Source organism: Centrocercus urophasianus, unplaced genomic scaffold (assembly GCF_019232065.1).
Source record: "Centrocercus urophasianus isolate 14NV4802_14NV808 unplaced genomic scaffold, USGS_Curo_1.0 seq_11, whole genome shotgun sequence".
In the NCBI taxonomy this organism is placed as follows: Eukaryota; Metazoa; Chordata; class Aves; order Galliformes; family Phasianidae; genus Centrocercus; species Centrocercus urophasianus.
Genome location: NW_024884253.1, coordinates 63,223,886 through 63,248,698, shown reverse-complemented (window position 1 = coordinate 63,248,698; position 24,813 = coordinate 63,223,886). Strand labels below are relative to the sequence as shown.

The 24,813-nt window shown below is 38.1% G+C and overlaps 1 protein-coding gene across 1 annotated transcript in view; it reads left to right on the top strand.

The window, feature by feature from the left end:
- The first annotated feature begins 1,877 nt into the window (after positions 1-1,877).
- RPRD1A (regulation of nuclear pre-mRNA domain containing 1A) overlaps positions 1,878-24,813 on the top strand; it is a 44,456-nt gene continuing 21,520 nt past the window's right edge. Inside the window, exons 1-6 of the mRNA XM_042839836.1 lie at positions 1,878-2,057; positions 14,265-14,394; positions 15,142-15,248; positions 15,331-15,425; positions 16,849-16,975; positions 17,073-17,248. Of these exons, the coding sequence (XP_042695770.1) occupies positions 1,907-2,057; positions 14,265-14,394; positions 15,142-15,248; positions 15,331-15,425; positions 16,849-16,975; positions 17,073-17,248 (786 nt within the window). The 5' untranslated portion in view covers positions 1,878-1,906. The remainder of the gene's footprint in view (positions 2,058-14,264; positions 14,395-15,141; positions 15,249-15,330; positions 15,426-16,848; positions 16,976-17,072; positions 17,249-24,813) is intronic.

Genomic DNA, 24,813 nt, shown 5'->3' with positions numbered 1-24,813 from the left:
TCTGGCTTTTTTTTGTGGACAGAATTAATGTGAAAACCTCCTAATGCCCCCCATTCACCATTCACAATTATTATTTTTTTGTTGTTGTTGTTTGAAATGGAATATTTCACCAGGAACCAATATTAGGAAAATTACCTGAAAGCAATCGTCTGGGCCATCGTCTGAATGTCAGACATGAGATAGAGAGAAAATCTTGTTAAATTGTAAAATATAGGATTTTTTTTTTTTTTTAAACTAGCTTTCTGCTGTTTAGTGATGACAAACTGGATGTGTGAAAGGAACACTCTGTTTAAAGAGTGGTGTCCCAATAGTAAGTTACATGCATGTTAAACATGTATGAGCTTAAGTGCATTACTGCTCTTAGAAGAAACTTTTCCTAATATCCAACCTGAATCTCTCCTGGTGCAACTTAAGGCCATTACCTCTCATTCCATCACTGTTACCAGGGAGAAGAGTCTGGCCCCCCCCCCCCCATCACAACCTCCTATCGGGTTATTGTAGAGAGTGCTAAGGTCTTCCCTGAGTCTCCTCTTCTTCAGACTCAACAATCCCAGTTTCCTCAGCAGCTCCCTATAAGACTTATGCTCCAGACCTTTCACAGCTTCATTGCCTTTATCTGGACGTGCTCCAGGGCCTCAATGTCTTTCTTGTAGTGAGAGGTCCAAAATTGAGCACAGTACTGACGGTGCAGCCTCACCAGTCCAGAGTACAGACGGATGATCACTTCCGTGCTCCTGCTGGCACCACTGTTTCTGATACAAGCTAGAATGCTATTGGTCTTCTTGGCCATGTGGAAACAATGATTCCATTGGAACCCGGAAACAGCTGGCTGTTGACTAACACCCCAGATCTTTTTTCCCCATATAGCTTTCCAACTGCTCTGCCCCAAGCCTGTTGCAATGCATGGGGTCATTGTGGCTGAAGTGCAGGACTCCGTACTTGTTAAAGTTCATACATTTGGACTCAGCCCGTTGATCCAGCCTGTCCAAATCCTTGCTGGGCCTTCCTACACTCAGGCAAATCCCATCCTGGTGTCAACCCACACACTAAGTGTGCATTCAAACTCCTTGTCCATGCCGTCAATAAAGATATTCGACAGGACTGGCCCCAATACCGACCCCCAGTGGAACAGCACTAGTGACCAGTTGTCAGCTGCATTTGGACATTGGAATCCCATCAGAAGATAGTTAATGCCAGAGACTTATACAAACAAAATACAACAACGCACACAAGAAAGAAGCCACAAAATTTTAAAGCGTGAGGCCAGACTGATTTGTGAAGGCTGTATTGCAAACACGAAATACTACGTGCCCTGCATCACAACGAGCTTCTCAACCTGTGAGGTTTAAGAAGCTGGTATGTCCAGTTTGCCTCGGGCCTTATTCGGGTCAGTTTTTTATTTCCCAGAACCAAAAGAAGACCTTCCCAACTTTTTTTTTTTTTTTTTTTTTTTTTTTTTTTACTCCTTTGATTTCCACATGTCAGAGCCCTCAGGCCTTGTCAGAGCATCTCCCTAAAAGAGACTACTTAGCCACGCAAGGAACCCAGCCTCGCTGGAGAAACCGAACGCCTGCGGGCAGCGGCGGTCCCGCACTGGTCAGCCACCACGCTCCGAGAGGGGCGGGAGCCTCTCAGCTCCCACCCCCAACAGCCACCTCTCGGACCTCTGCCGGAAGTGAGGGAAGAAGCAGAAGGGGGGCGGAGCCGGGAGGCTCTCCGGAGGTTCATCCGCCGCCATTTTGCAGCGCCGGGCCGTCGGACCGCGCGGAAGTGGCGGCCGGCGAGGCGGGAAGGGACGGGGCTCGGCCGGCTCCTCCCCCGCTGGGGCGGAGAGGCGGGGACTGAGCGGGGCCGGGCATCGCCGCAGCCGCGCTGGTGGGGGTGGCAGGGCTGAGCGGGGCTCGGAATGTCGGCGTTCTCGGAGGCGGCGCTGGAGCGGAAGCTGTCGGAGCTGAGCAACTCGCAGCAGAGCGTGCAGACCCTGAGCCTGTGGCTCATCCATCATCGCAAGCACTCGGCGCTCATCGTCAGCGTGTGGGAGCGGGAGCTGCGGAAAGGTGAGGCTCCGCTGCGGGGTGGGGCCTCCCCCGGGGAGGCGGCTGTGGAAGGAGCGGGCGGCCTCGGGGCGCCGCTGCCCGGGGAGGGGGTCGGGCTGCGTCGGCCCTCGAGCCCGGGATGGAGGCACGGGGAGAGAAAGGGCGGGCCCGGTGTCTGGGGAGAGCGGAGCTGCAGGGGCGGGTGTGAGCCTCGGGGTGTCAGCGTGCTGGGAGGTGCTACTCCTCTCTTTTTTCTTCCCCTCCCTTTCCTCCTCCCTCCCTCGGCGAGTTGTTTCTTAGGAGGCCGATGGTTGGCTTCCTCCTCTTACAGAGCAATGGAAGGCAGTGAGAAAAGGGAAAAAGGTGGTGTGCGAGGGGTTTGAATACTGGTAGTTAAGGTTCTTCCAAGATGCCAAGTCTTGGGTACTCTTTCATCATTAATAACGCTGGTAACTACTGTCTCTTCGTCCCCTTACACCAGCAACTATTCATGTCGGGCAGATGAAGATGGATGTAGCAGTTTAATGTGTCCTAAAGGATACTTTATTGCCAGGCGGATAGTACTGATGCTAACCTAATAGACGTGTTTATTTCTTTAACTGTATTAAATATTTGGTGTCCAGTGTGCAGCCTTAGTTATTTTAATGGTTTTCCTTTTAACAGCAGAGAGCTTTCTGTTCTTTCTGGGGTTGAAATGAAAAAATTGCATGGGAGGCCATTGACCCTCCTAGAAAATAACTTGATCTCAGTTGCTTTAAATATAAGTAAGTCACTTGCAAGAAGTGTACCTGGCTTTAGAAGATGTCTTCCAGTAGCTCACCTTGGATTCTGTTGTTATATAGATCTTTAAAGGGAAAAGTAGGTGAGTAGGTTTTCAAGTAAAGAGGAAAAATAAAGCAAAGTCATAATAGAACTTATGGAAAAGAAACCACTACCTTAGTTTTGAGCATCTAAGAGGGCTGATTGACCTGCAGAAATGATATGTATTAGGATACAAAGAGTGGCTGGTTCATCATTACTTCTCATTTAGAGCACATAACTTCATAACAGAGTAACTGAACTACCCTTAAAATAATATTTTGAGTATGCAGCAATACTTAACTTTGGAATATAGTATGGAAATAGGTTATTATCATTTCTGTAGGTTTTCAAATGGCTACTGTATTCTTATTTAGGATAGGCTTTTCTGATGAAATGTTGCTTTTTTGAGTTTTTAATCCTGCTTTTTTTTTTTTTCTGTTGTGTTACTGGGTATCTTAATCCATAAATTGAATTATTTGAGTCTGTTACAAATGAATTCCTGAAAAGAAATGCATATTTGTTGGTATATTTCATATCAGAGGGGAAGAAAAAAAAGCCATTTTCAGTGTTTCACTTCGGAAGTGTTTTCTTCATGTTCTGAAAACAAATGAATGAATCTTACATTTCCCAGGGGGTCTAGACAAACAGTTTCAATGTTTGGTGCTCTAAAAGATATCAAAAATGTGCCTTAAACTAATTGGCATTCAGCTAGAGGTTTCATTGTTTGTCTTGATCGTGTGCACAGTACTAGCTCATAAAATGCTCCGCTCTCAACTTCAGCATTAGTATGATTTTCCTGTTACGCTATTTGTGTGATTGAAGAAACAAAATGCTCAAAACATGGCTAAATGCTTAAAGATGTCATTAAGAGACAAAGATAATGATCTTCTTAAAGCAAAGTATTCCCGTGAGCTCTTTTCTTAGCTTTCAGTATCTGGCTTCTACTTGTAAGTCTGTTTTGAAGATGTAGGTCAGGAGCTTCAGAGATGCGTAGCTGCTATGAGGGCTGTTCCAAAAGCAGTGCCTCCAACTGCATTATGTTGGCCCACAACGTCAGAGGTGGATGTTGGTAGTATGGCAGTAGATGTTGAACCTTCCCACCAATATTCTGTTAAACTTAATTGCTATATGACAGATGGCAGCAGAGGGGCAGTCTGAGAAAATGGTGTCTGAAATTCAGGTGAACTGCACCTGAAGCAAAGATGCATCCTTGTATTCCTCCATGTGGACAGAATTGCACCTACTAACATTCATTGGCACTTGCTGAACATTGATGGAGACCGACTAGTAGATGTGAGCGCAGTGAGGCAGAGGGTGGTACGTTTCAGCAGTGGCATCAGTGATGTGAAAGACAAGCCACACGCAGCTGTCACACCACAAAATGAAGAGCATCTTGGTCAGCTCATCCATGCAAATCAACAGATTACAACCAGGGAACTGTGAACAAAGCTGAATATCAGCTTCAATGTGTTAGAGGTGGCAATGTTGGAATATTGTGAAGTTTGTGCCTAGTGGGTCCCGTGAATGCTCAGTTTCCTAGATTGCATCATTACTGGTGAGGTGACATGATGTCACCTCCATGAGCTGGAGTCAAAATGGCAATTGATGGTGACATGTGAATCCCGCATCAAAGAAGAAGTTCAAGATGCAGCTCTTAGCAGGTGAAGTGATTTGTACCATTTTTTGGGATGGGAAAGGTGTGATGCTTTTGAATTTCATGGAACCTGGACAGACTATCAACTCTGACTGCTACATTGTGATGCTGTTTAAGGGGGAAGGCACCAACTTCTAGAGCCTGGCCAGAGGAGAAGACAACCTTTTTGTTGCAACCAGTTTGAAGATTGTGGAGCATGCTGCCAGTCTTGGCTGGGCTGTCCTGTCGCACCCACAATATCATCTGGATTTGGCGCCTTCCAACTTTCATCTATTTGGGCTAATGAAACGTGGGTTGCATATGGAGAATGGAGAATTTTCCTAGCAATGACACCATCATAGCAGCTGTGAAACACTGGGTCGTCTCCACTGGTGCAGATTTTTACAAGTGTGGCACTTTGCTGGCAAAAGTGCGTAGCTAATGGTGATGGCTGTGTTGAAAAATAGTGTTTTGTAGGTGAAAGTTTTCTCTGTCAGTTACTGTTACCATGCTCTATTTATCTGTTGTAGTTCCCATGGAAATAAATAGGAGGCATTACTTTTGAAATGACCTATGTATAGTTATCTTTATCTTCCATTTGCTGAAGTGTCATTCAGCTTTTGCTGCTTCAAACACATTTTTTCTGATGATTTCTTTGGAAGCCAGCCTTCAAGGGTGTGTGAAAAGCATGTCATAACCTTGCTCTGCAGAAAAAAGCTCCTTTCAAGGTCCTGGTCATCTTCTGTGCCATTAAGCTGTATGTAAAGTGTTTCTTTCATATGTTTCACACTCATGTGAAGCTAGCTTGGCTAAAGCATCACAAAGTTGAGTGCTGGTAGTGATGCCATGAGTAAGTTTAATGCTCCTGACTTGCTCATTCTTCAAGTCATAGAAGTGTGCTTTCTGTCCTATCAGAGTAAGTTGGGCTCTATTTGGGGAATGTGAACCCAGATAATTGATGTTGTCTGTTACTGTTGTCACTGTTTTGTCCTGGATGTGAAAGTCAGACCTTGCCTTTTTTGGATTTTATTTCCTTCAGTTGTATCACCTTTTTTAAATTACTGCTCCCTTCTTCAGATCTTCCTTCAAGTCTGTCTCCTTTCAGGCTGGAGAAAGATTATACTACAACATTGCACAGTTGACTGTATTGAACAGAATACAGTGCATTGGTTATTTTTTCCAGATGCTTTCATTTTGTTTAGAAGTCCTTGTTTCAGATGAGATTGCTTGAACTTCATTAAGATACTCATTAAAACAACTACTAGGTTCATCATTCTTTCATTCCTAAAATTTGGTGCTAATTTTTTTACTTTCAAAATAGTTGTTGCCTTTACATCATGTTGCAGTGGAGGTGAAGAGATGGCATTTCTAATGTGCATCTAACTTAGGCAACACAGATGCTGGACAATCCTCTGCTAAATCATGTCCCTGTGCACCACATCCAAATGGTTTTTAAACGCATCCAGGGATGGTGACTCAACCACCTCTCTGGAAGAGCCTATTCCAGTGCTAACAATCCTTTTCTGTAAAGAAGTGTTTTCTAATATCCAACCTAAACTTACCCTGGCACAATTTGAGGCTATTTCCCCTCATCCTGTCACCAGTGAGAAGAGACCAACCCCGCTCTCACTCTAAGCACCTGTCAGATATTTGAAGAGAGCAATAAAGTCTCTCCTCAGCCTCCTCTTCCCTAGTTTCCAAGGCCTTAATGTAGGGGGTGGGGCATTGCTGTTTAATGGCTGACTTCTAATGTATGCTAATGAAAGTAACTTTGTCGCTTAGAATGAAGCTGTGGCAGAGCTGCTGCCCAGCCTGAGATACTAAGTACTCCTGATTCTTCATCTGCTTGAAACTACTCAGGTATGATTCTGGGTACAACGCATTTTAGTACAGGAGTGCCCACCTTCTTGCTTCCCTGGACCATATTGAGTGAAGAGGAATTAGGCTGCATATGAAATATATGATATAGTTAATGTATATAATGTATATGGTTGGACTGATCTTGTAAATCTTTTCCAACCTTGGTGTTTCTGTGATTCTGTGTGATACAAGTAACAACTTTTATTTTTTGTATTTATTATTAAAAGATAACAAAAAGAAGGCAACAAAAACATAAAACCTGGTGAGTTGGATGTGCGTATTTTAGTGTATGTAGTGTTTCTTTTTTCTTTCCAGCTATGCAGTGTATTAACTGTCTTATTTTTGTGGTTAATGGAAGATAGATCCTTTAGTTCATTGACAAATAAAATAATAAGTATACACCAAATGTGTTTGACTTTAATTACAACTGTTACAACAAAGATTTTTCCTATTTTGACAGAAAGCAGGGGTCTTCAGACAACAGTTTTTCTTCTCTGCTAGTGGTTAAACTTTGTTTAATTTTTGTTGAAGGTTTCATGCACCGTGGGGCTTTCCCGTGCTCAAGATGTAACAAAAACACTAATTTACTTCTAAATAGGTAAATTCCCTGGAAAGCTGGTGGCCACGCAAGTGATACTGAGGATCGTATCACAACTTCAGGCTTTTGGCTGTTAGCACTGGATTACTCTGCTAGACTGGATCATGAGTCTGAATTGTTTTGAATTTCATTGTTGATTTATGTAGTAGACATATTGATGATGAGGATACTTTTCCAGTACTGAGTTTCTGACATGTTTTACTGATGTCAAAATCTGTTACGCAGTTTGGATTTCTATTGCAGATTATTCTTTGTCCCCTATACCTCACCACCCTCTCTATAAAAGACTTTTTTTCCTTGTGTCCAACTTAAATCTACCCTCTTAAAAATGGCTTGAAGCCATTTCTCCTTGTTCTCCATAGACCCTGCTGAAGAGTCTGTCCTCTTCTTTCCCGTGGCCCTCCCTTTAGATACTGAAAGGCCACTATCTTGACAGTTGAATTTAGTTGAGTCTTAAGCTTGCTTTTAGTTATGTAGGACTAGTTAATTATAATTATATTAATCATAATGTGAACGCATCAACCAAAACTGAAATGCAAATAATGGACCCATTAAACCTGTAGATGTTATGTGCTCTTAAAGGGATTGTCTTACAGGGTGTTGCTTAACTACGTAGTGGCAATGCACATATACTACTGTTTTTTAAGCCTGCAGCTACTGATTGCCTGCTGAAAAAACCCCTAGGAGCATTTTAAAGAGGCTCTTCTGAATGGGAGACAAAAACTTTTTTTTTTGTATTTGCAGATCAGATATGTTTTCTTGTATCTGTCTGTTCTTTCCAGATTTCAGGATTCTTGGCACCTGTGGATGTTTGGTTGTATGGTTATTATTATTATTTTTTTAATTGGAACTTCAATTCCATAATTCAGTATCAGGTTTCTAGGGAGTGGTAAGTACTTGTTCAGTACGCTCGCTCTCGTGCTTGTGGAAATTGCTAAAGGTTTGACTTTGGAGGAAACAACCATGGTGCTTCTTATTTCATGCTCCAGTTAGTTACATTTAATACCTTCTTTACTGTAAACTCATTTTCTTTTAGCTTTTCTAAGTTCAGTTATGTCACACTCGATATTTACATCCTAATGATTTCTTAATAGATTTGTTGCATATTGTCCTTAATTTCACATCCAGATACCTGTTTCCTGAGAGCGAGAGCCTGACATGGCATCTCTTAGATCAGTCAGCCTCAGAAATGGATGCTGAAACTCCACATTAACAACTGATTTCTTGTTTTGGCTGTCACCTCTTTCACAACCTGATCTTTGTCTTCACTGCAAAGCTTATCCAGGTTCTAAGAACCATTGTATATCTTCTTTGAGACAGCTGCAGCTTATGCTGGTACGTAGGGTTATATTTTTATCATTTGAACAGCAGGTAAAATGATAGTCAAGTTAGTTATGCTCAAGCTCTTTTCTGTGTGTGCGATGAAGTCATTCAGTGGTGTAAGAAGCAAATATTTTTGCTTATTTCTAATTTTTATATTTGTATTTGTCTGCAGCTGCTGCTGGGACGTATGCTTGTGTTCGGACCCTTGCTCGTTCTAGCTGTTGGCATTGATGCAGTGTATTTTTCTGAATCTTGTATCTGTTGTAGCAGTTGCACAATGCTCCAGAAAATTGTAACGTAGAAGATCATGGTGTGCAGATTGAGAAGGCCGAGCAACACTGAAAGTATGTTTGAAGGTTGTGCTATATCTGTATTGCTGTGATACTGCTTTGGAGCAGGAGCACAAGTGAAAGTGATGAAAATGTGTTGCCTTGCAGATGTGAAGTAAACTTCAGTAAACAGGTTCCTGATTTTAAGGCTGCTATTTTCTGTAGTAGGTAATGTAGTTTTTCTTCTAAATAAGGGAATCTTCTGATGGCTGTGAAGGTGTTTTACTTAATGGTGGCATTGTTGTCATCAGTTAATGTAGCACCCCTAAGAAAATAAACAGATTTCTTTTTTTATTTCTGTTTAAAAAAAAAAACAAAAAACAAAGCATTATGGCTGACTGATTTTACTAGTTAGTAGGTGTTTTTGAGAAGGATAATAAGATATTTAAGGTGGGATACTTGTGGGAATCCAAACAAAGCTTCTCTTCTTTACAAAAAGGATTAGAGATTGGCTAGAAGCAGATATTCAAGGTGAATGCATGTTGCTAAGTTAGAAAATGGTATTTGCTACTTATGTGCTTTGTAAAAAATAAAGTGTTCACGTGCAGTAGATTGGTAGTGTAGGAAGCTTTCTCATATTTCGTTGTATAATGCAACTTGTCTGGCTGAATATCTTCTACTAGCATTTAAGAATGTAATGTGTACAAGCATATATTTACAACTGCACCACTTGTATCCTGATATCTTCACTGAACCTGCCTGGCTTTCATAATTCTGTTCTGAATATGTAATTTCAGTGATAATATATATATATGAATTTCCCTATCCTAAAACTGTTGATTTACATCCATTTTGACATCGTCCCAGCCAGGCAGTGAAGGAATTGACTTGATTCTTATATTCAGGCAATTCAAGATACACAAAGTGCTACAGGGACATTTCTGCAGAATGACTGTGTTGGAATGGTTTATTTGGTTTGTGAATGTCTCTCTTGTGTCCCTGTTGTAATTGAATGCTGGTGGCCTCTTTCCCAGCTGCAGGCTGTTTCCTTTCACTATTAGCCTCCAAATCCAAAACTAGATACCTGAACCATCAAACCTTGGACATGCATTGTGTAGGTAATATCCACTTAGAAAAGGAAGGACAATGATTCTTAAACCTTGATCATGTTCAACAGGAGAATTATATGAGTTTGCAGTATTGCACACTTGCTTTAACTTTTTCATGATAGAAGGTTAATGAATTTTCAGTTTATGTACTGGTCTTATAACAGCACTTCTGTGGGTTACCTTATCTTTAAATTTTCTTTTCTGATGATGGCCTCTTGAATTACTTTTTACAGCTGTGCATTCAATCATAGCTCCAGAAAGTGCTGCCTTAGTCAGCTTGCTTGAATACTCAGGTTAGTTCACAGTGAGGTTGCACTCAAGTTTCAGTGCTGTTTAATTTGAAAAGAGAAGCTGGTACCAAAAGCTTGAATGATTGTCAGGTATGTAGGAAGATGTCATTCATACTCTCGTGAAAAGATACAAAGTATGTTATGACACAGGAAATGACCTGGGGATTTGGGGAGAAGTGCTGACATTGTTACACTCTGCTGCATATCTGTGGACTAACATAATTCAAAAGAAATCAAATGAAATTCTTATCTAAAACTGTATTAGAGGACTTCAGTAAAAAAAAAAAAAAAAAAAGTGGTTAGAGCTGTTAATTGATGTGGGCTTTTAGCTTACTGTTGCTCTTTTTCTCAAAACCTCTTGTTAAATATTATTTTCAGTTGAGGTCAGTTGACATAGCAAAACCATTAACATTTTCAGATGGGTCAGTGGTCCATTAACTTGTAATGCATTTTAAGTGAAAATCTGTGCTGCCTACATGCTTTTTTTTTTTTTTTTTTTTTTTTTTTGGATCTTACTTGGATATTTTTTTCTGATATGTCTGGGGCGGCAAATTCTCATGGATGTACTGGAAGGAGTCCAGCAGAGTGCCATCAAGGTGATCAGGGGAGTGAATGCCTTCCCTGGGTGTAGAGAGTGAGGAAGTTGGGACTGTTCAGGGAATTTCATCGGTGTCTACAAGGCCTAAAGGGGCTGGTGCATGGAAGATGGAGCCAGGCTCTTTTAAGTGGTGCCCCGCACCAGGAAAAGAGACCACAGGTAGAAATTGAAACACATGAGGTTCTCTCTGAGCATGAGGCACTTCTGTGCTGTGTGGGTGCCATAGCACTGGCACAGGTTTCCCAGAGAGGCTGTAGATTCTCCTCCTTGAAGATTTTCAGAAGTGTCCTGGACATGGGCCTGATCACCGTGCTCTGGATAGCCCTGCTAGAGCCGAGATTGGAGCAGGTGGACCCAGAGGGCCCTGCCAACCTCAGCCATGCTGTGAGTGTCTGAAGTATCTTTCAGTTCTAGGGAAGTAGGGGTAAAACAGCATGAAACAAATGGGTCTGTTTCTAGTAATCTTCATGGGAGCTCAGTTTCCAGTGCTGGAAGGTAAACCTGGAGAAGACAGATAAGTGTAATTATTGATGACCAGAGTTAACCTAAGTGAATGTGACCATCATACTGCCTTACTGGGTAAATTCCTTCCCAGGGTACTGGTTTCTTGCACTGAAGTGATGGCTCTTGGGCATCACAGTTCTCCAAGTACTGTGGGCTCAAGCATGCAATGCCAGGGGATCTTTATTGGACTGGAAGAGAGCCAGGAGACCCTAAGCAAGATTAAGAAGTATGTGTTCCTAAGAGGCATAGATCACCCAAAGTTAAAACTTGGTAATGAAGATGCAAAGTCTCTCCAGGGTTGCTGCCTTATTATCTTAGTTGCAGGTGAAATATCATGAGTATCTGCAGAGTATTCAGTGCAATTAAGTGTAAGGTATATTTTTGAAGCAGGCTGCCAGGTGTTGACTCTCATAAGTGTCATTAAGAATGCTTTAAGAGAAATCTACCCTTATACCAGCCAGCACTATGGGCCTGTTAAAAGATATCAGAATCTGGTGCTTCTGTGAGCTGCTTTGGTGACTGTGGAAGGGGGAAGGTGTTAAATCTGAGGTAAGTAGAAGAGTTATGTGAACACTGCACAGAGTTTCTGAAAATTGGAATCAGTCCAACCTGCATTCATAATAATTTAATGTTTGCAGACTGTACTGTTAGTGTATCAAGGACTCTATGGGCTAGTTACTTTTAGCACTGTATAGTCTAGCATTATATACCATGCAATCCTCCTTTAGCCTAAGATCATACACAGCTTTCTTTCGTTTCCTTTTAACAGTGCTTTTTTCTACTAACTTTGCCTGGCACCGAGGACACTTCTTTTTGTTTAAATATGCAAACTGCTCTGTGATCCATCTTGGTATATCAAATCCCAGGGTGTAAAGTTATCTTCACTGTTGCTGAAGAGAGATGCTTTAAACAGAATTTTTTAGAATAGGTCTAGTCTGGGATTTAATTTTGTATTTTAGGCTTCAGTAGTTAATTTACTGTCATGGTAGCAATAGAACACCTTGTTTTTCTCAGCTGAGAATTGTCAACCCCATTTGCATATTTGTGTGAGGCAGAGTGATAGTAGGCCAGTATGTAACTCCTGAAGATTTAGAAGTTGAAAGGAACCCTTCTAGAGATAGGTATGTAGGTATTTATATATATATATAAAGTATATATACCTATGTAGGTATATATATTTTAAGCCTTCAGTTTTGCACATAGCATTCTTACAACAGGAAGAATTAGATTTTACTTTGCAATACTTCTTATGAACGTAAAGGTGGAATTCATAAAGGCTGGGTTTCTATGCAAAGCCAGAGCAGGCTTAACAGTGTTTTAAGGATCTTTGTTTACTTAATATATATCTGTTACAATTAAGCAGCAGAGAGAGACTGAAAAAGTAATACTTGAGGAAACAAACTTGAAAGTGAAATTGAGTTTTAGCATCTCTTTGCAAACACTATGCACTGGTCTGCTTATTGTAGAAAACAGACAAAGTATGGTCTTTTTGAGAATTGCAGCCACTTGATTTCAAAGCACTGCATACATCTCCAGTCTTTCTTTCATGACTCAGGTGATTTGGTTACTTGCTGAAGGCAAGAAGGTGAAATCTGTCACAAATAAGTTGCAACACTGAGGAGTGAAACATTGTTTTTTCTATGAAAGGAGCAGACAAGGTCTTAACCTTCCTGCAGTTCAGAGCTTGTAGTATATGGTGAGCTATCTCCTTCATTAGAATTGTAGTCCTGATTCTTAGTTCCTTTGAGAAACTGGGGGAACTGGGGTCAGCTCTAAGAAGTGATTTATTTTGTTGCAGCTGTAAGACAGACTTTTTTCTAAGACTCCCTTTTTGAGTAGTTCAAATCTTTGTATGTGTTAGAACTGTGATTTACCAGCAGCATAGGTAGAAGATGTGTTACTGTATTTCCAGATAGGTGCTTTTTTACTTTCAATACAGTTTTTTTTTTTTTCTTTTTTTCAAGGTGTCCAAATTTCTATTTTCTTGGACAGACACGTACACCAAGTTTATAGAAAATGATCAATATTCTGTGCAGAAATCCCTCATAGGAGTCTTGCTGTAGTGCAGAATTCCACTTAGAGTAGAATTATCTCGGCATTGATTTTGTGTATGTGTGTAAAATGTGTGGTTCTCTGGTTTGTTTGAGAGATTGGAATGAAAACTAGCAAAATAAAATCATTCTGGGAACTGAATGGGAGTTCAAAATAATAAATATAAAAATTTCTAGATTTTTTTTTTTTTACAACTGTGCTTGAAAGGGTGGAAACTATTAAATCTTTTCCTTCTCCAAGAGAAACTACCTTTTAAAGAGAGAGCATGCATACTGAGTTTGTATGGTAGTTACAGATATTGAAGAGTTTTCTGTTATTAACACAAGATTAGAAGAATTGGAATAAGACTTGCAGCTCTGAAGAAATCCGAAAACTCATGAAAACTAGATCAGGTGTGATGGTAAATTAAAATAACTGAGTAAAAATGGAAAATACATGAGGTGGAAGCTTTCATTCTGTTGCAGATTGATGAGATAGGGGTGAAATGCTTGAAGTGCTTGGAAAGAGAGCTACAGCAGTCAGTGAGCAATTTTTGAAAATGTTTTCATGAGGTTACAGCTGCATGCACATAAATGTTTTAGTGATCAGGCAGTGAGTGGAGTATCAAAGTAGCATGGAGAACTTGATTAAAAATTGACTATTCAGTTTGCTCAAACATGAAAATGAGGAATTGTCATATAAGACTGAGTGAAGTTCAAACCAGAAACGTGGTGTTCATGTGAATGGTAGTGGACCTGTACAGCTCCTTGTTAGAGGGCTTCAGTGGGAGTAAGAAACTCATGTTGTCTCCAAGGTGAACTGAAGTTCTTGGAAGAAATCAATGAAGGCTTCCAAATAATCCATGTACATCAGGCTCAGGAAAACACATGAAAGCCTGAAGAACACTTTTTTTATATACTTGCTTCTGGAAATAGAGCTAGAGGGAACTTGTATCACAAAGGAAGAGGAAGAATGTGAGCTAACAGTTGTGCAGAAGAAAAAAAAAAAAAAATTAGTGTATGACCAAGATCTCTGTGCATTTATAAATACAAAATTGAAATGAAATATTGTGATAATGAGAGTAAGAAAAAGACCATTTAATTTGGCTTTTGCAGTTATATAGCAAAGGAAGAACAGATGTTCTGGATAAACTGGTGTTTCTAATTATGTATTTCTAATTGTTTTATTTATTGTTCTCTTTTTTTTTATTAGCAAAACCAAATAGGAAGCTGACATTCCTGTACTTGGCCAATGATGTCATACAGAACAGCAAAAGGAAAGGACCGGAGTTTACAAAAGACTTTGCTCCAGTAATAGTGGAGGCTTTTAAACATGTTTCAAGGTAGAGTATGCTGTTATGTGTAGTGCCCTTCATTGTATTTTAGCAGATTAGTTTTCCGTTCATCCATTTAACCCAGGTAGTCCTTGTCTGCTAATGCTGTACTCGGAAGTCTCGTTAATACTTCTAATGTTCTTCTGATCTTGAGTAGTCTTAATGCTGTTAGATAAAGTTATGTAGTAAACTCATCTGTGTTTAATCATTTTTCCCTCAGAAAACTTAGAAGTGCCTTATTTTAAGATTTTCTGTCTGCATTTATATGCTACATCAATCTGGTACGTCTCATTACTGGTGTTTGTGATTTTATTTATTTATTTTTTTTAGCTGGCTATTCTATATTTTTAAATCTATTTTTATTATTTTATTATTTTATTCTATTTTTATTTAACTGGCTATTGTATTAGAACAATGGTAGAACTTAGGTACAGCATTATTTTCATATAGTGCTCTAGAGCAGTTAATAAAAAAAAAAACTACAGCTTTTGCGTAATGGGAATGCAGACGTACAATGGATTGAGCAAACTAAAATAGAAATGGGATTGGACACTCAGTTTTTGTTGCTGTTGGTGCCCTTGCTGCAACACCTTGAACTGGTCTTTTTTGTAAACTGGGGCTTTGATATTTTCTGATGTTATTGAACTTTTCATACTTTAAGGTATGCCAAGATCCTTCTGTGAAAGATAATCATACTGTAGTGCAACTGTGATGTATTTTCACCTTGTGTTCATTTTTCTTTTTTTCTTGTTACAGTGAGTCTGATGAAAGTTGTAAAAAGCACCTTGGCCGAGTGCTCTCTATCTGGGAAGAAAGGTCTGTTTATGAAAATGATGTATTAGAACAACTTAGGCAAGCTTTGTGTAAGTATTTTGTTTACTTATGAAAATACAGCACCTTGTTTGACGAGTCAGAGAAATCAAATTTCAGTTTGTTTTCATTTAGATGGAGACAGAAAGGTGAAGAAGCGTACGTATGAACAAATAAAAATTGATGAAAATAACTGTTCACCTCGAAGTTCTCCTACTGACCCTCCACAGGTAAAACAACATTTATAAAATTCTGTTTTTGCATATAGTTTTGTAGATAATTTTCCAGGTGCTCTTATTTTTGGATGGCCTCTGCTTTTCCTTTTAATAAGTTACTTCTATGGACAGGGATGACCGCACCCCTTTCTTTAGTGCAAGTGGCTGAACTACGTCCCAGTAGCATACAAGATTTCCCCAGTCTATGGTTAGTTGTATTTTATGACCCGTATTAGCTTTTAGCTTTGTGAGGAGAAACTGCTGTGCTTTTTACCTGTCCATGCAACCTTGAGGCAAGATGAATCTTGCTGGCTACATCAGTTTGTTTCCTGACGATACCTCTTGCTGGAAGTCTTCGTTCTTCTGTGGAAAAGGTAGCTTAACATTTACACTGATTTTTTTTCTTAGGAGTATAAAGGAACCATTGGCTCTGTAACACCTTCTAACATTGAAGCTTCTGAAAAGTAATGTAAAAATTAGCCTGTTACTTGCTATCCCTTTGTGAAGTGTAATCCACCAAAGGTTGTGGACTGTGTTTAACTTCAGGCCTCATGAAACTTCTTTCTTGAAGTACTTCAGGTTGCAAGTTGGAGCTAAGATATTGAACGTGCTGTTACTTCAGTAGGATTGACACAAAAACAAAAAAAAATGTGTGAACTGTATACCATACTCTGCCCATTTTAGAATTTTAGCATTAGCTTTGATAATGTTTTAGGTTCTCTTTTGATTTCTGGCGTGGTAATAAATAACACGTGTAATTGGAATAAGATTTGTAGCATTTAACAATAAAATATCTTTCAGTGTTGCAGTCATGATGCTTGAGTAGGTTCTTTTCTATTTTGCCTGACTTTCTTTTTTGCTCTGACTTTTAGAATTTGTTTTTTTTGTTTGTTTGTTTGTTTTTTTTTTTGTTTTTTTGTTTTTTTTTTTTTTTTTTTTTTGCTACTGTCTCATTTCAAAAGGTTTTTGTTATAGCAAGGAATGACTCCTGAAATAATCGTGATTTAGTGTGTTTCTATTTAACAGCTTACTTCCAAAAGAAGTTTGCTGATCTAGTCTGGAGTAGTGAGGTGAAAGAAAATATAAGAACTATAAGAAAATAGTTTTTAAAATGTGTATAAAATAAAAGGTACTGTAAAGTAATAATTACTGTCAAAAATAAAATACAAGTAGACCTATGCCAAGAACTTCAATGAAAAATCTGTTTTAGAAAAGTGACCTATAAAACTAAGGAATGCTGCAACATTTGTTTGATTTTTTTTTTTTTTTTTTTTTTTTTTTTTTTTTTTTGTCTGAAAGGGAAAGAGTATTGATATGATGCTGATATAAATGCTTTTAAAAACACTGTTAAATTGATTCCATAACCTTGTTGTGAAGTACTATTTTATAGTAGGATTTCTTTATTTAAACTAGTCTTCAATCTTGCATGCTTTTTCAGACCATGGATCTCATTAGAGCATTGCAAGAACTAGAAAATGCTGCTTCTGGGGATGCAGCAGTTCATCAGAGGATAGCTTCTTTGCCTATAGAGGTCCAAGATGTGTCCCTGTTAGACAGGATAACAGGTGAGGGTTGAGAGTCCAGTAACTGAAATGCTCTTATGCAAACTCAATGACGTAGAATGAAGTCATGCTTTACCTGTTTCTCTCTGCTTACTTTTAGACAAGGAATCTGGAGAGCAACTTTCCAAAATGGTAGACGATGCATGTATGTTGCTGGCGGATTACAATGGCAGGTTGGCAGCTGAAATAGATGATAGGAAACAGCTAACTCGAATGTTGTCAGACTTTCTACGATGTCAAAAAGAATTTCTTGCAGAGAAGGAACATAAGCTGGAAGTGCGTATTGTTTTGTTTTAGTCCATTCTTTTGACAAAGCTTGATCTTGCAAATGTTTTTAGCTTGCCTAAACAACTTTTCTCTTCAAAGGTAAATACCAGCTAGATCTTTGTTTCCAGCACGTTCTTAACAAGATTTCTTTGGCACTCACATTCTAACTTTATTAAATCAGCAGAACAGTAGGTAATATTACAGTTGTGATCATTTCAGTGTTTGTCTTTGTTTTTTAGCGTGTTCAGTCTGCGTGATAAGTAAAGGCTTAGTTTTATTTGTGCAGGTAGAAAGTCTTATCCTTAGCAGTATGAACTTAATTCTTCACAGAATACGATTTTTCTTGTTCTCATTGTTGTAAGTTTTAGCTATGTATTATAGGCTTATTTTCCTTTTTGTGAAGAGGATTGATCTTTCTGATAATTGTGTGTTTGTGACATTGCTTACAGAATAAGAATTTAATTACTGGATTCAGTGTAACTTTTTAACCTGACTCAAAGATACATTAGTAAAAAACACTTCTAGGTTTTGCAGCATCAATTACAGCTGGCTGTCAGCATTTCAGCTGCAGGGGGCAGTAGAATAGGACAAATAAGTAATAAAAGAAGGGTAAAGATTGAACAGATCAATGTGAATGGATGATCCAAAGTTATTCCAGTGCTGTTACCAGTCACCAGTTTTCCTTACCTACTATGTAATAACTGCCAAGACTGCTGGTGCATTCTACACCTTTCATAAATAGGTCATAATTTCATGTCTGTTCCTTCCCCAAATCCATTATCTGAAATTTGAGATGTAGGTTCAAGCCCTAACTTGGATGTTACAGCAGTAAAATTGAAACTGCATCATTTTGCAAGGGGAAGTAGCTGTACAGTTGTAATGTCCTGTAATTGTTGCATATGCATGTAGTCCTTATGTGGTACACAAATTAATTGCTTTTCAGATCTCATGTATAACAGGCCTATCATGAAAGATTTCTTCACACTGTGGTTTCTTTACTGTTTTGTAACATTATAACTTGAACTCAAGTTTTGTAGTGTCTTGGTTCAGGAAAACACTGTTGGTGATGCGTCTGAAGTTGTCTTTCCTAGAGTACTGTTTCCTGACCTTTGCTCTTGTGCCTCACAGAAAAGCAATTGATGAAGGTTTTTCCTGTCAGCTTCACTGTATTTGTCCTTACCTGAGGGAAGAATATCAACCAACTTCATGTAAGATAGATGGTATGCATGATAGTTTTAACTACAGTAGCAAATGGTCCAGCTGGTCAATGGAACCTGAAAGAACAGGAAACCTTAAGCTTTTTGTCACCTGCTCTATCTTCCATGTGTGTATACAATGTGTTTGAAGGACACGGTCCCACTGTAGTACTTTGGGAACAATCATCATCTTTTTGTAGATTGTTACGTGCAATTACACCTATTTAGGTATATGCTACTGATTTACTGAATTGCTTGAAAGGTAGTGACTTTAGTCCTTCAGACAAGTTGATACTTCTGTGGAAGCCAGATAATTAAGAATTGCAAATGGAGTGCAACTTTGAACATGTTTCACTCTTGTTGGCAGTTTTCAACAAATACAAAATGGTTTAACTTCCCAAAATTGCTAGGTCAGTGAGTTCACATAAGAAAAGTAGCTTTAAGAAAAGTAGTCATAGTTCATTACTAGTACCTGTGCTGCCATGGTCTTTAAACTGAGTTGCTTGGCAAAATTATTTAAATAGCTAAAGAATCTTATTCCAATACAGCACACTTTTGGTTTTGGACTGGTTTCAGTGGCCTTTCCTTTCAAAAGAGAAGATAGTAGTCTACAATGTCTTTTTTTTTTTTTTTTTTTTTTAAACAAATGAAGTTCTAGGATGCTGAGGTATACTCTAAAAATGTTTTTAGACTGATCATTGTGGTATAAATACAAGCGACTAAAAAAAAACCAAACAAACAAACAAACAAAAAAAAACCAAAAAAAACACCTGAAAAAGGTAGTGTTATCTTAAGGTGCTAATAAAAAAGCTGAGAGATAGGAAAAACACAGCAAATCTTAGAAATTGAACTTCTAAACTTGTGTTGAGGTAAGTGAAGTGACTTCTTTTATACTCACTACCAGTAGTGCCTTTTAGTTTGTGAACTGCAGGCTGATTAACATTCTGAAGCTTTGAAGACATGTTGATTTTGCATTTCATGATAATGTCCTTAGTCAGTGGACTGAATTTCTCTTTTTGTATTCTCTTTAAGGAGTTGATATTTTCTGCTGTAAATACCAATTGCCTGCAGCTAGATGTGTTCATTTTATCAAGCAAGGACTGTATTTTTGCAGTCTTAGGAAGCACTGTATCTCATACTGAGCCTTATTTTTTGGCTTGAGATGTGAAATAGCACTGGAAAAAGGGAGTTGTTTGAGAACATATTTCCTGAACTGTATGTTTGTAGACTTTGACTTCCAAGCTGAATTTCTGATGAAAGTCGTCTGTTGTAGACAAGGACAGTTCTTTTGTTAATCTTCTGACTATTGATATTCTTTTGAGCATAACATGCTTTCTGGGTAGTAACATAGGAAGCAATTAATTCTTGATGAATTAGTATTACCTATCTGTAAGTATTTTTGAGATCCTACCCAACTGCTGTGTCCAACACCCAGTTGTGTTTACAAATAAGTGGTTATATTATTTTTGATTTCTAGAAAAGTCACCTGCTGTTGGCCTGGTTTAAAAGTAGATTAGCATTTCCAGAGGACCTTCACTGTCTTCAAATTTTGGACTAGGGCTTTTTAAACCTAAATTTGCAGGTTTTTTTGTTAACATTCTGAAGCAAATTTACAGGTAAGTAATTTGGAGTAACCAAGCTTTGCATGAGTACAGGAAATTTTGACAACAAATAAATACATGGGCTGTCATGTCTGCATCAAAAGTTAACCATACTGCTTAGTAGGTGAATTTCTTAACTCTACTGTGGGTAAGTAGTATTGTTTTTAACTCTTAAGTCATTTTTCTTTAACATCTGTCTAGCTTCTGTTGCAGGTGGTGGCCCTGGACCTATCTTCTAATGATGTCACCATCCCTTAGTATACACATCCTGCTAAAAATAAATTTAAGAATTAAAATCTTGTATTGTCTGTTGTTTTTGGAAACTAAAGGGGAGGAATTCTTTAACTGCTCATGCTAAACTTCTGCTATTGTTGTCTATCTTCTCACAAACATTACTGAATTTATACCTGGTCACAAACAATACTGAACTTAGGCGTGAGATGGATAAGTAGTTATCAGAGCCATTCTTTTTTCTTGAAGACCAAAGCTTTCACATGGTTGTTCCTGAAATTTGGAAGTTTGGTTAAATCGTTTGAAGTCCCAGATGCAGAAATCTGAATGTGGCTTGTGTTGAAATCACCTTTACCCAAAGCAAAGTGTTGTGAAAACGGGACTTTCAGACTTCAGCTTTTTAACCTACACCGTTACTTACTTGACTTAATTGAACGTTAGAAATAAGTGATGGATATAGAGCTTATTCATCATAAGCACAGTAAAGAACGTTCATTTTATTGTTGGAAATTATTTTGTATGTAGCAGAAAAGGTGTATTTTACAATTGCTTTTATGCCCCTTCTGGAAACTCCCCCAAATTTAGGATTCTTCTAAAGATTCTTCACCGTTTTGTAAGTTTGTTTTTTTTTTTTTTTTTTTTTTTTTTTCTTTTCAATGAAGTAAAAAGAAGGTTCAGGGTACTGTAATTTTATCTGGACCAGGCTGCCCAGGGAGGCTGTGGAGTCTCCTTCTCTGGAGATACTCAAGACCTGCCTGGACACCTACTTGTGCAACCTGGTGTAGGGAACCTGCTTTGGCAGGGGGGTTGGACTCGATGATCTCTGGAGGTCCCTTCCAACCCCTACAATTCTGTGATTCTGTGATCTAGAAATTTGCATAAAATTTATAGACAGGTGTTATTATTCCTGAACTTAAAAATGGGAATTCTTGCAGAAAGAGTCTGTAAGAACTTTTTTTTTTTTTTTTTTTTTTTTCCAGAGCTTTGAGGACTAACATTTCCTATTTTCTACTTTGATTCACTCCTCCCTTCCTGCCTCCTTGTTGAGCCCCTGTACTGCCCCTATTCCCTTTCCCTGGCATTTGAACAGAAGTGTTTGTTAGTCCATTGACCTCACTGAAGCCTGGGAAGGAGCTATTTATGTTGAGCAGGAACAGAGAAGGAACAATACGGAACCTAATGTCTAGGTGCCCTCATTTCCATGTGGTTTTGGAAAAAAATTGTCCTATAGACATTCTGAATGTAACATGGCCTTAGAAATACAAGGGTGTCAAGATTGATTGATTTACTGGTGCTTTGCTTTTGCGTTTTCTACATGTCATTGATTACAGAGTAGATAGACTCTTACTAGATTTCAAATAACATCTTTGATAATGCAAAATCTTCTATGGTGCAGGCATTAGTAGAAAGTAACACCTTTTTTCTTTAAAAAAAAAAAAAAAAAATGAGAGGAGGCTATCTTGTTTTTTTTTGTTTAGAAATACAACATTGCAACACTTAGCATATTCTGGATGACTGAGATTATTTTTTTTTTCCATAAGGTTTGTAGCTGCTTACATCTTAAATTTGGAAATATTCTTACGAAATCCAAGTTGTTACGGAGGAAGTGCTCTGCTGGGAGGCCTTCTGTGTTTCAGCAGATTACATTTAATTAAGATGTCTGATTTTGTTTTCTTGCATTCCTTATTTTATATAGTATGTAAACAGTATTCACATCCTTACACTCACACATCTGTTTATAATTCTGGTTACTTAGCATATAATATGCTCAATTATTTGCACTTTTATTTTATGATTGAGCTTTATAGTTCAGTATAACTTGTCTTCTTGGGAAATTTAATTTTGTTGTTGAATTTTATGGGTAAAGTGTAGCTTTGGAGTAAAAGGATTTTTTTGCTCTCTTCGTTTCCAGGTTAATGGTTAGTGGCAAAAAACATTGAGCTATGAATTTAAGGGTAGTAGTGGTGTATTATAACAGACTTTGGTTTTCAGGTTTGGTTTGTTTTTTTTTTTTCCTTAGTGCAAGACTGGTCTACTGATTTCTTCTGCTGTGTCTTTAGTTAACATTAGGGGCATCACAGGATCTTTTGTTTTTTTTTTTTTTTTTTTTTTTTTTCTTCATACTTACTTAGTACCTTTTGTATATAAGCTTGTTTCTTTCTGCGTTAAATGAACTTAGAATGCCACGTTCAATCATATACTTTTCAAATCCACTTGGAGTAATTGGGTTTAATTCCTAAACCTTGCAGCGGGGCAGCTGAAGTGTTCTCCTGTCCTTTGGTTGAAGGAGGAAGGCTGATTTGTAGCACGAATTCTACACTGCTTTTTGTTCTAGGGTGGAATCTTCTCTGCAGCATTATAGATGATCTATAAATTCCTAACTGTGGCAGAACTGCAGTATCTCGAGTTAATCTTGAATTAGAACTGAACTGTGCTGTAATGGTTATTAATAATGCAGTGATTACAGAGCTATTAGTTGGGAAATATTAGGAATTTATCAAGGTATCCATACTAATCAGGACTGTTTTGAGTATTCTAGATCATCTGATACTTTCTTGGAAACAAGTCTCTGTGTAAGTAGTGATAGACAAACGTTCTCTGTTGTGGTCTGTTTTGACATTTTCAATCATACTCATTTCTGTTCAGGGTTGAAGCTCAAGGAATTTAATCTGGCTTGAGAATGCCTTCAGTTCAGGATTGTACACGATTTCTGCAGAAAGAGATAATTGAATGGAGGAGAATGGGATGTTGGAGCCCTTTGTAGTTAAAAAAAAAAAAAAAAAAAAAAAAAAAAAAAAGCAAAAGCAAAGAGGCTATATCAGATTTTCTTTGATGTTGGCCCAGAAAATAGTCTTCACTGTAATTTATTTGTTTTGTCTTTTGAGGAATGTTTGTAGCCATGATCGATCAGGAGAAGATTGTAGAGCAAGGATCTCTAATAAATAGATTCACTTTATTCTAGTTCTCCTTATAGGCTGTACAAAATGAAATTGGATTCAGAAACAGACTACTGTTGTTTAGAGACTTCTGTAGGCCAGTTCAATGCATTCACCTTTTTGACTGTTTGAGACGCTTCATGAAACATAAATGTTTTGAAGTTCTAGTCATCTTAAAGTTTAGTTAAACAATGCAAGTCCTTTACTGAATATAGCCACTGATGGTCAGAGAAAAATAAAATCCAGTGAGCTTATTGGCTTGTATTACCAGAAGGTGATTGGAAAGAAGTCAGCAATTGTTACAGTACCCAAAGTTTACTTGAAGTTAAAATATTTGAAGGAAATGGTTTAAAGCAAGATAGACACATCTCTTATCTGTGGAAGAAGTAGCTAAGCGTGTTTACAAAATTGCTCTTTTTTTTTTAATGTAGTTGTTTGTATGTTTCCATAAGCATTTTATGTCTCTACCAAAAAGCAGCAGAATAAAGTTGAAGAAGTGAGATTTTGTAGAACTAATTTACTGGATTGGAGTGGAGAACAGCAGCTCTTAGGTCCAATACAACAAAATCAAGTTTGTTGGTGATTTTTCTTTCTTTGCTGTACCCATTTTATGAGAATGATATTTATTGGTATCAGTTCTTATAGCAAGCCTACAAGTGTTCTGTGCTTGACTAATGAGCATCAATATATTTTATAGTAGCTAGCAACTGGAGTCTCAGATACATGGTACGTAATTTCCCAGTTTGTATCTAAAGGAGTGTTAGATTTCAGAGTTCTTTATTCTCAGCACGACAGAAATATTTGAAGATTTCTGCTTTATCAGTTAATTTACCAGTGGTTTGAGTAAAGATCCTGGCTTTTCAAACAGATTGGGCAAGTTTTAGATTACACTTTGCTTATTCCTGTAAAATAAGGATAACTTTTTACTGCATGTTTTAAGACATTGCTTATCACATTATTCCAAAATCAAAGTACCTTAAATGATAAAAATGTTATAACTTCTGTATTCAGGAAACTTTTATTTAACCTATTTACTATTTGTGAAGGGTGGATTTTTTAAATGTCACTCTGCAGCATACCCTTAACTCTTCATTTAACGAAAAACAAAGCAAAAGTACACAGATACTTATGATCTGGGATATCTTTTGAATTCTCTGTAAACCTACAGGGGAAAGATACTGGTTGTATCTAGGTGAGACTTGCTGCTGTTATTGAGTCCTTTAGACAGTGCTCCTGGCTGTTGTAAGCCAAAACCAAAATGAGTTAATCTATTTATGTCATCTTCAGAAGAACAGGTTTTACAGGTACGTAATGGATTATTTTTTATGCAAACAAACATCAGAGAGAATTGGAAAGTGGTAATGGAATAATCAGTGCGATATGCTTTATCTGGAAGTACTTCTTGAGTTTTTGAAGGACAGCTGGGAACTGGACAATGACTTTTGGGTGATTTCTTCAGTAGATGTTCTTTGCATTGACCAGACACGTTGCTTTGCTGAAAGAAAAGAATCTGGATTTAAGAAACATTGAAACTGTAGCACCTCTTTCTGTCTGAGCTGATCATGTTGTGCTTTCTTTTTCTTTTTTTTTTTTTCTTTTTTTTTTTTTTT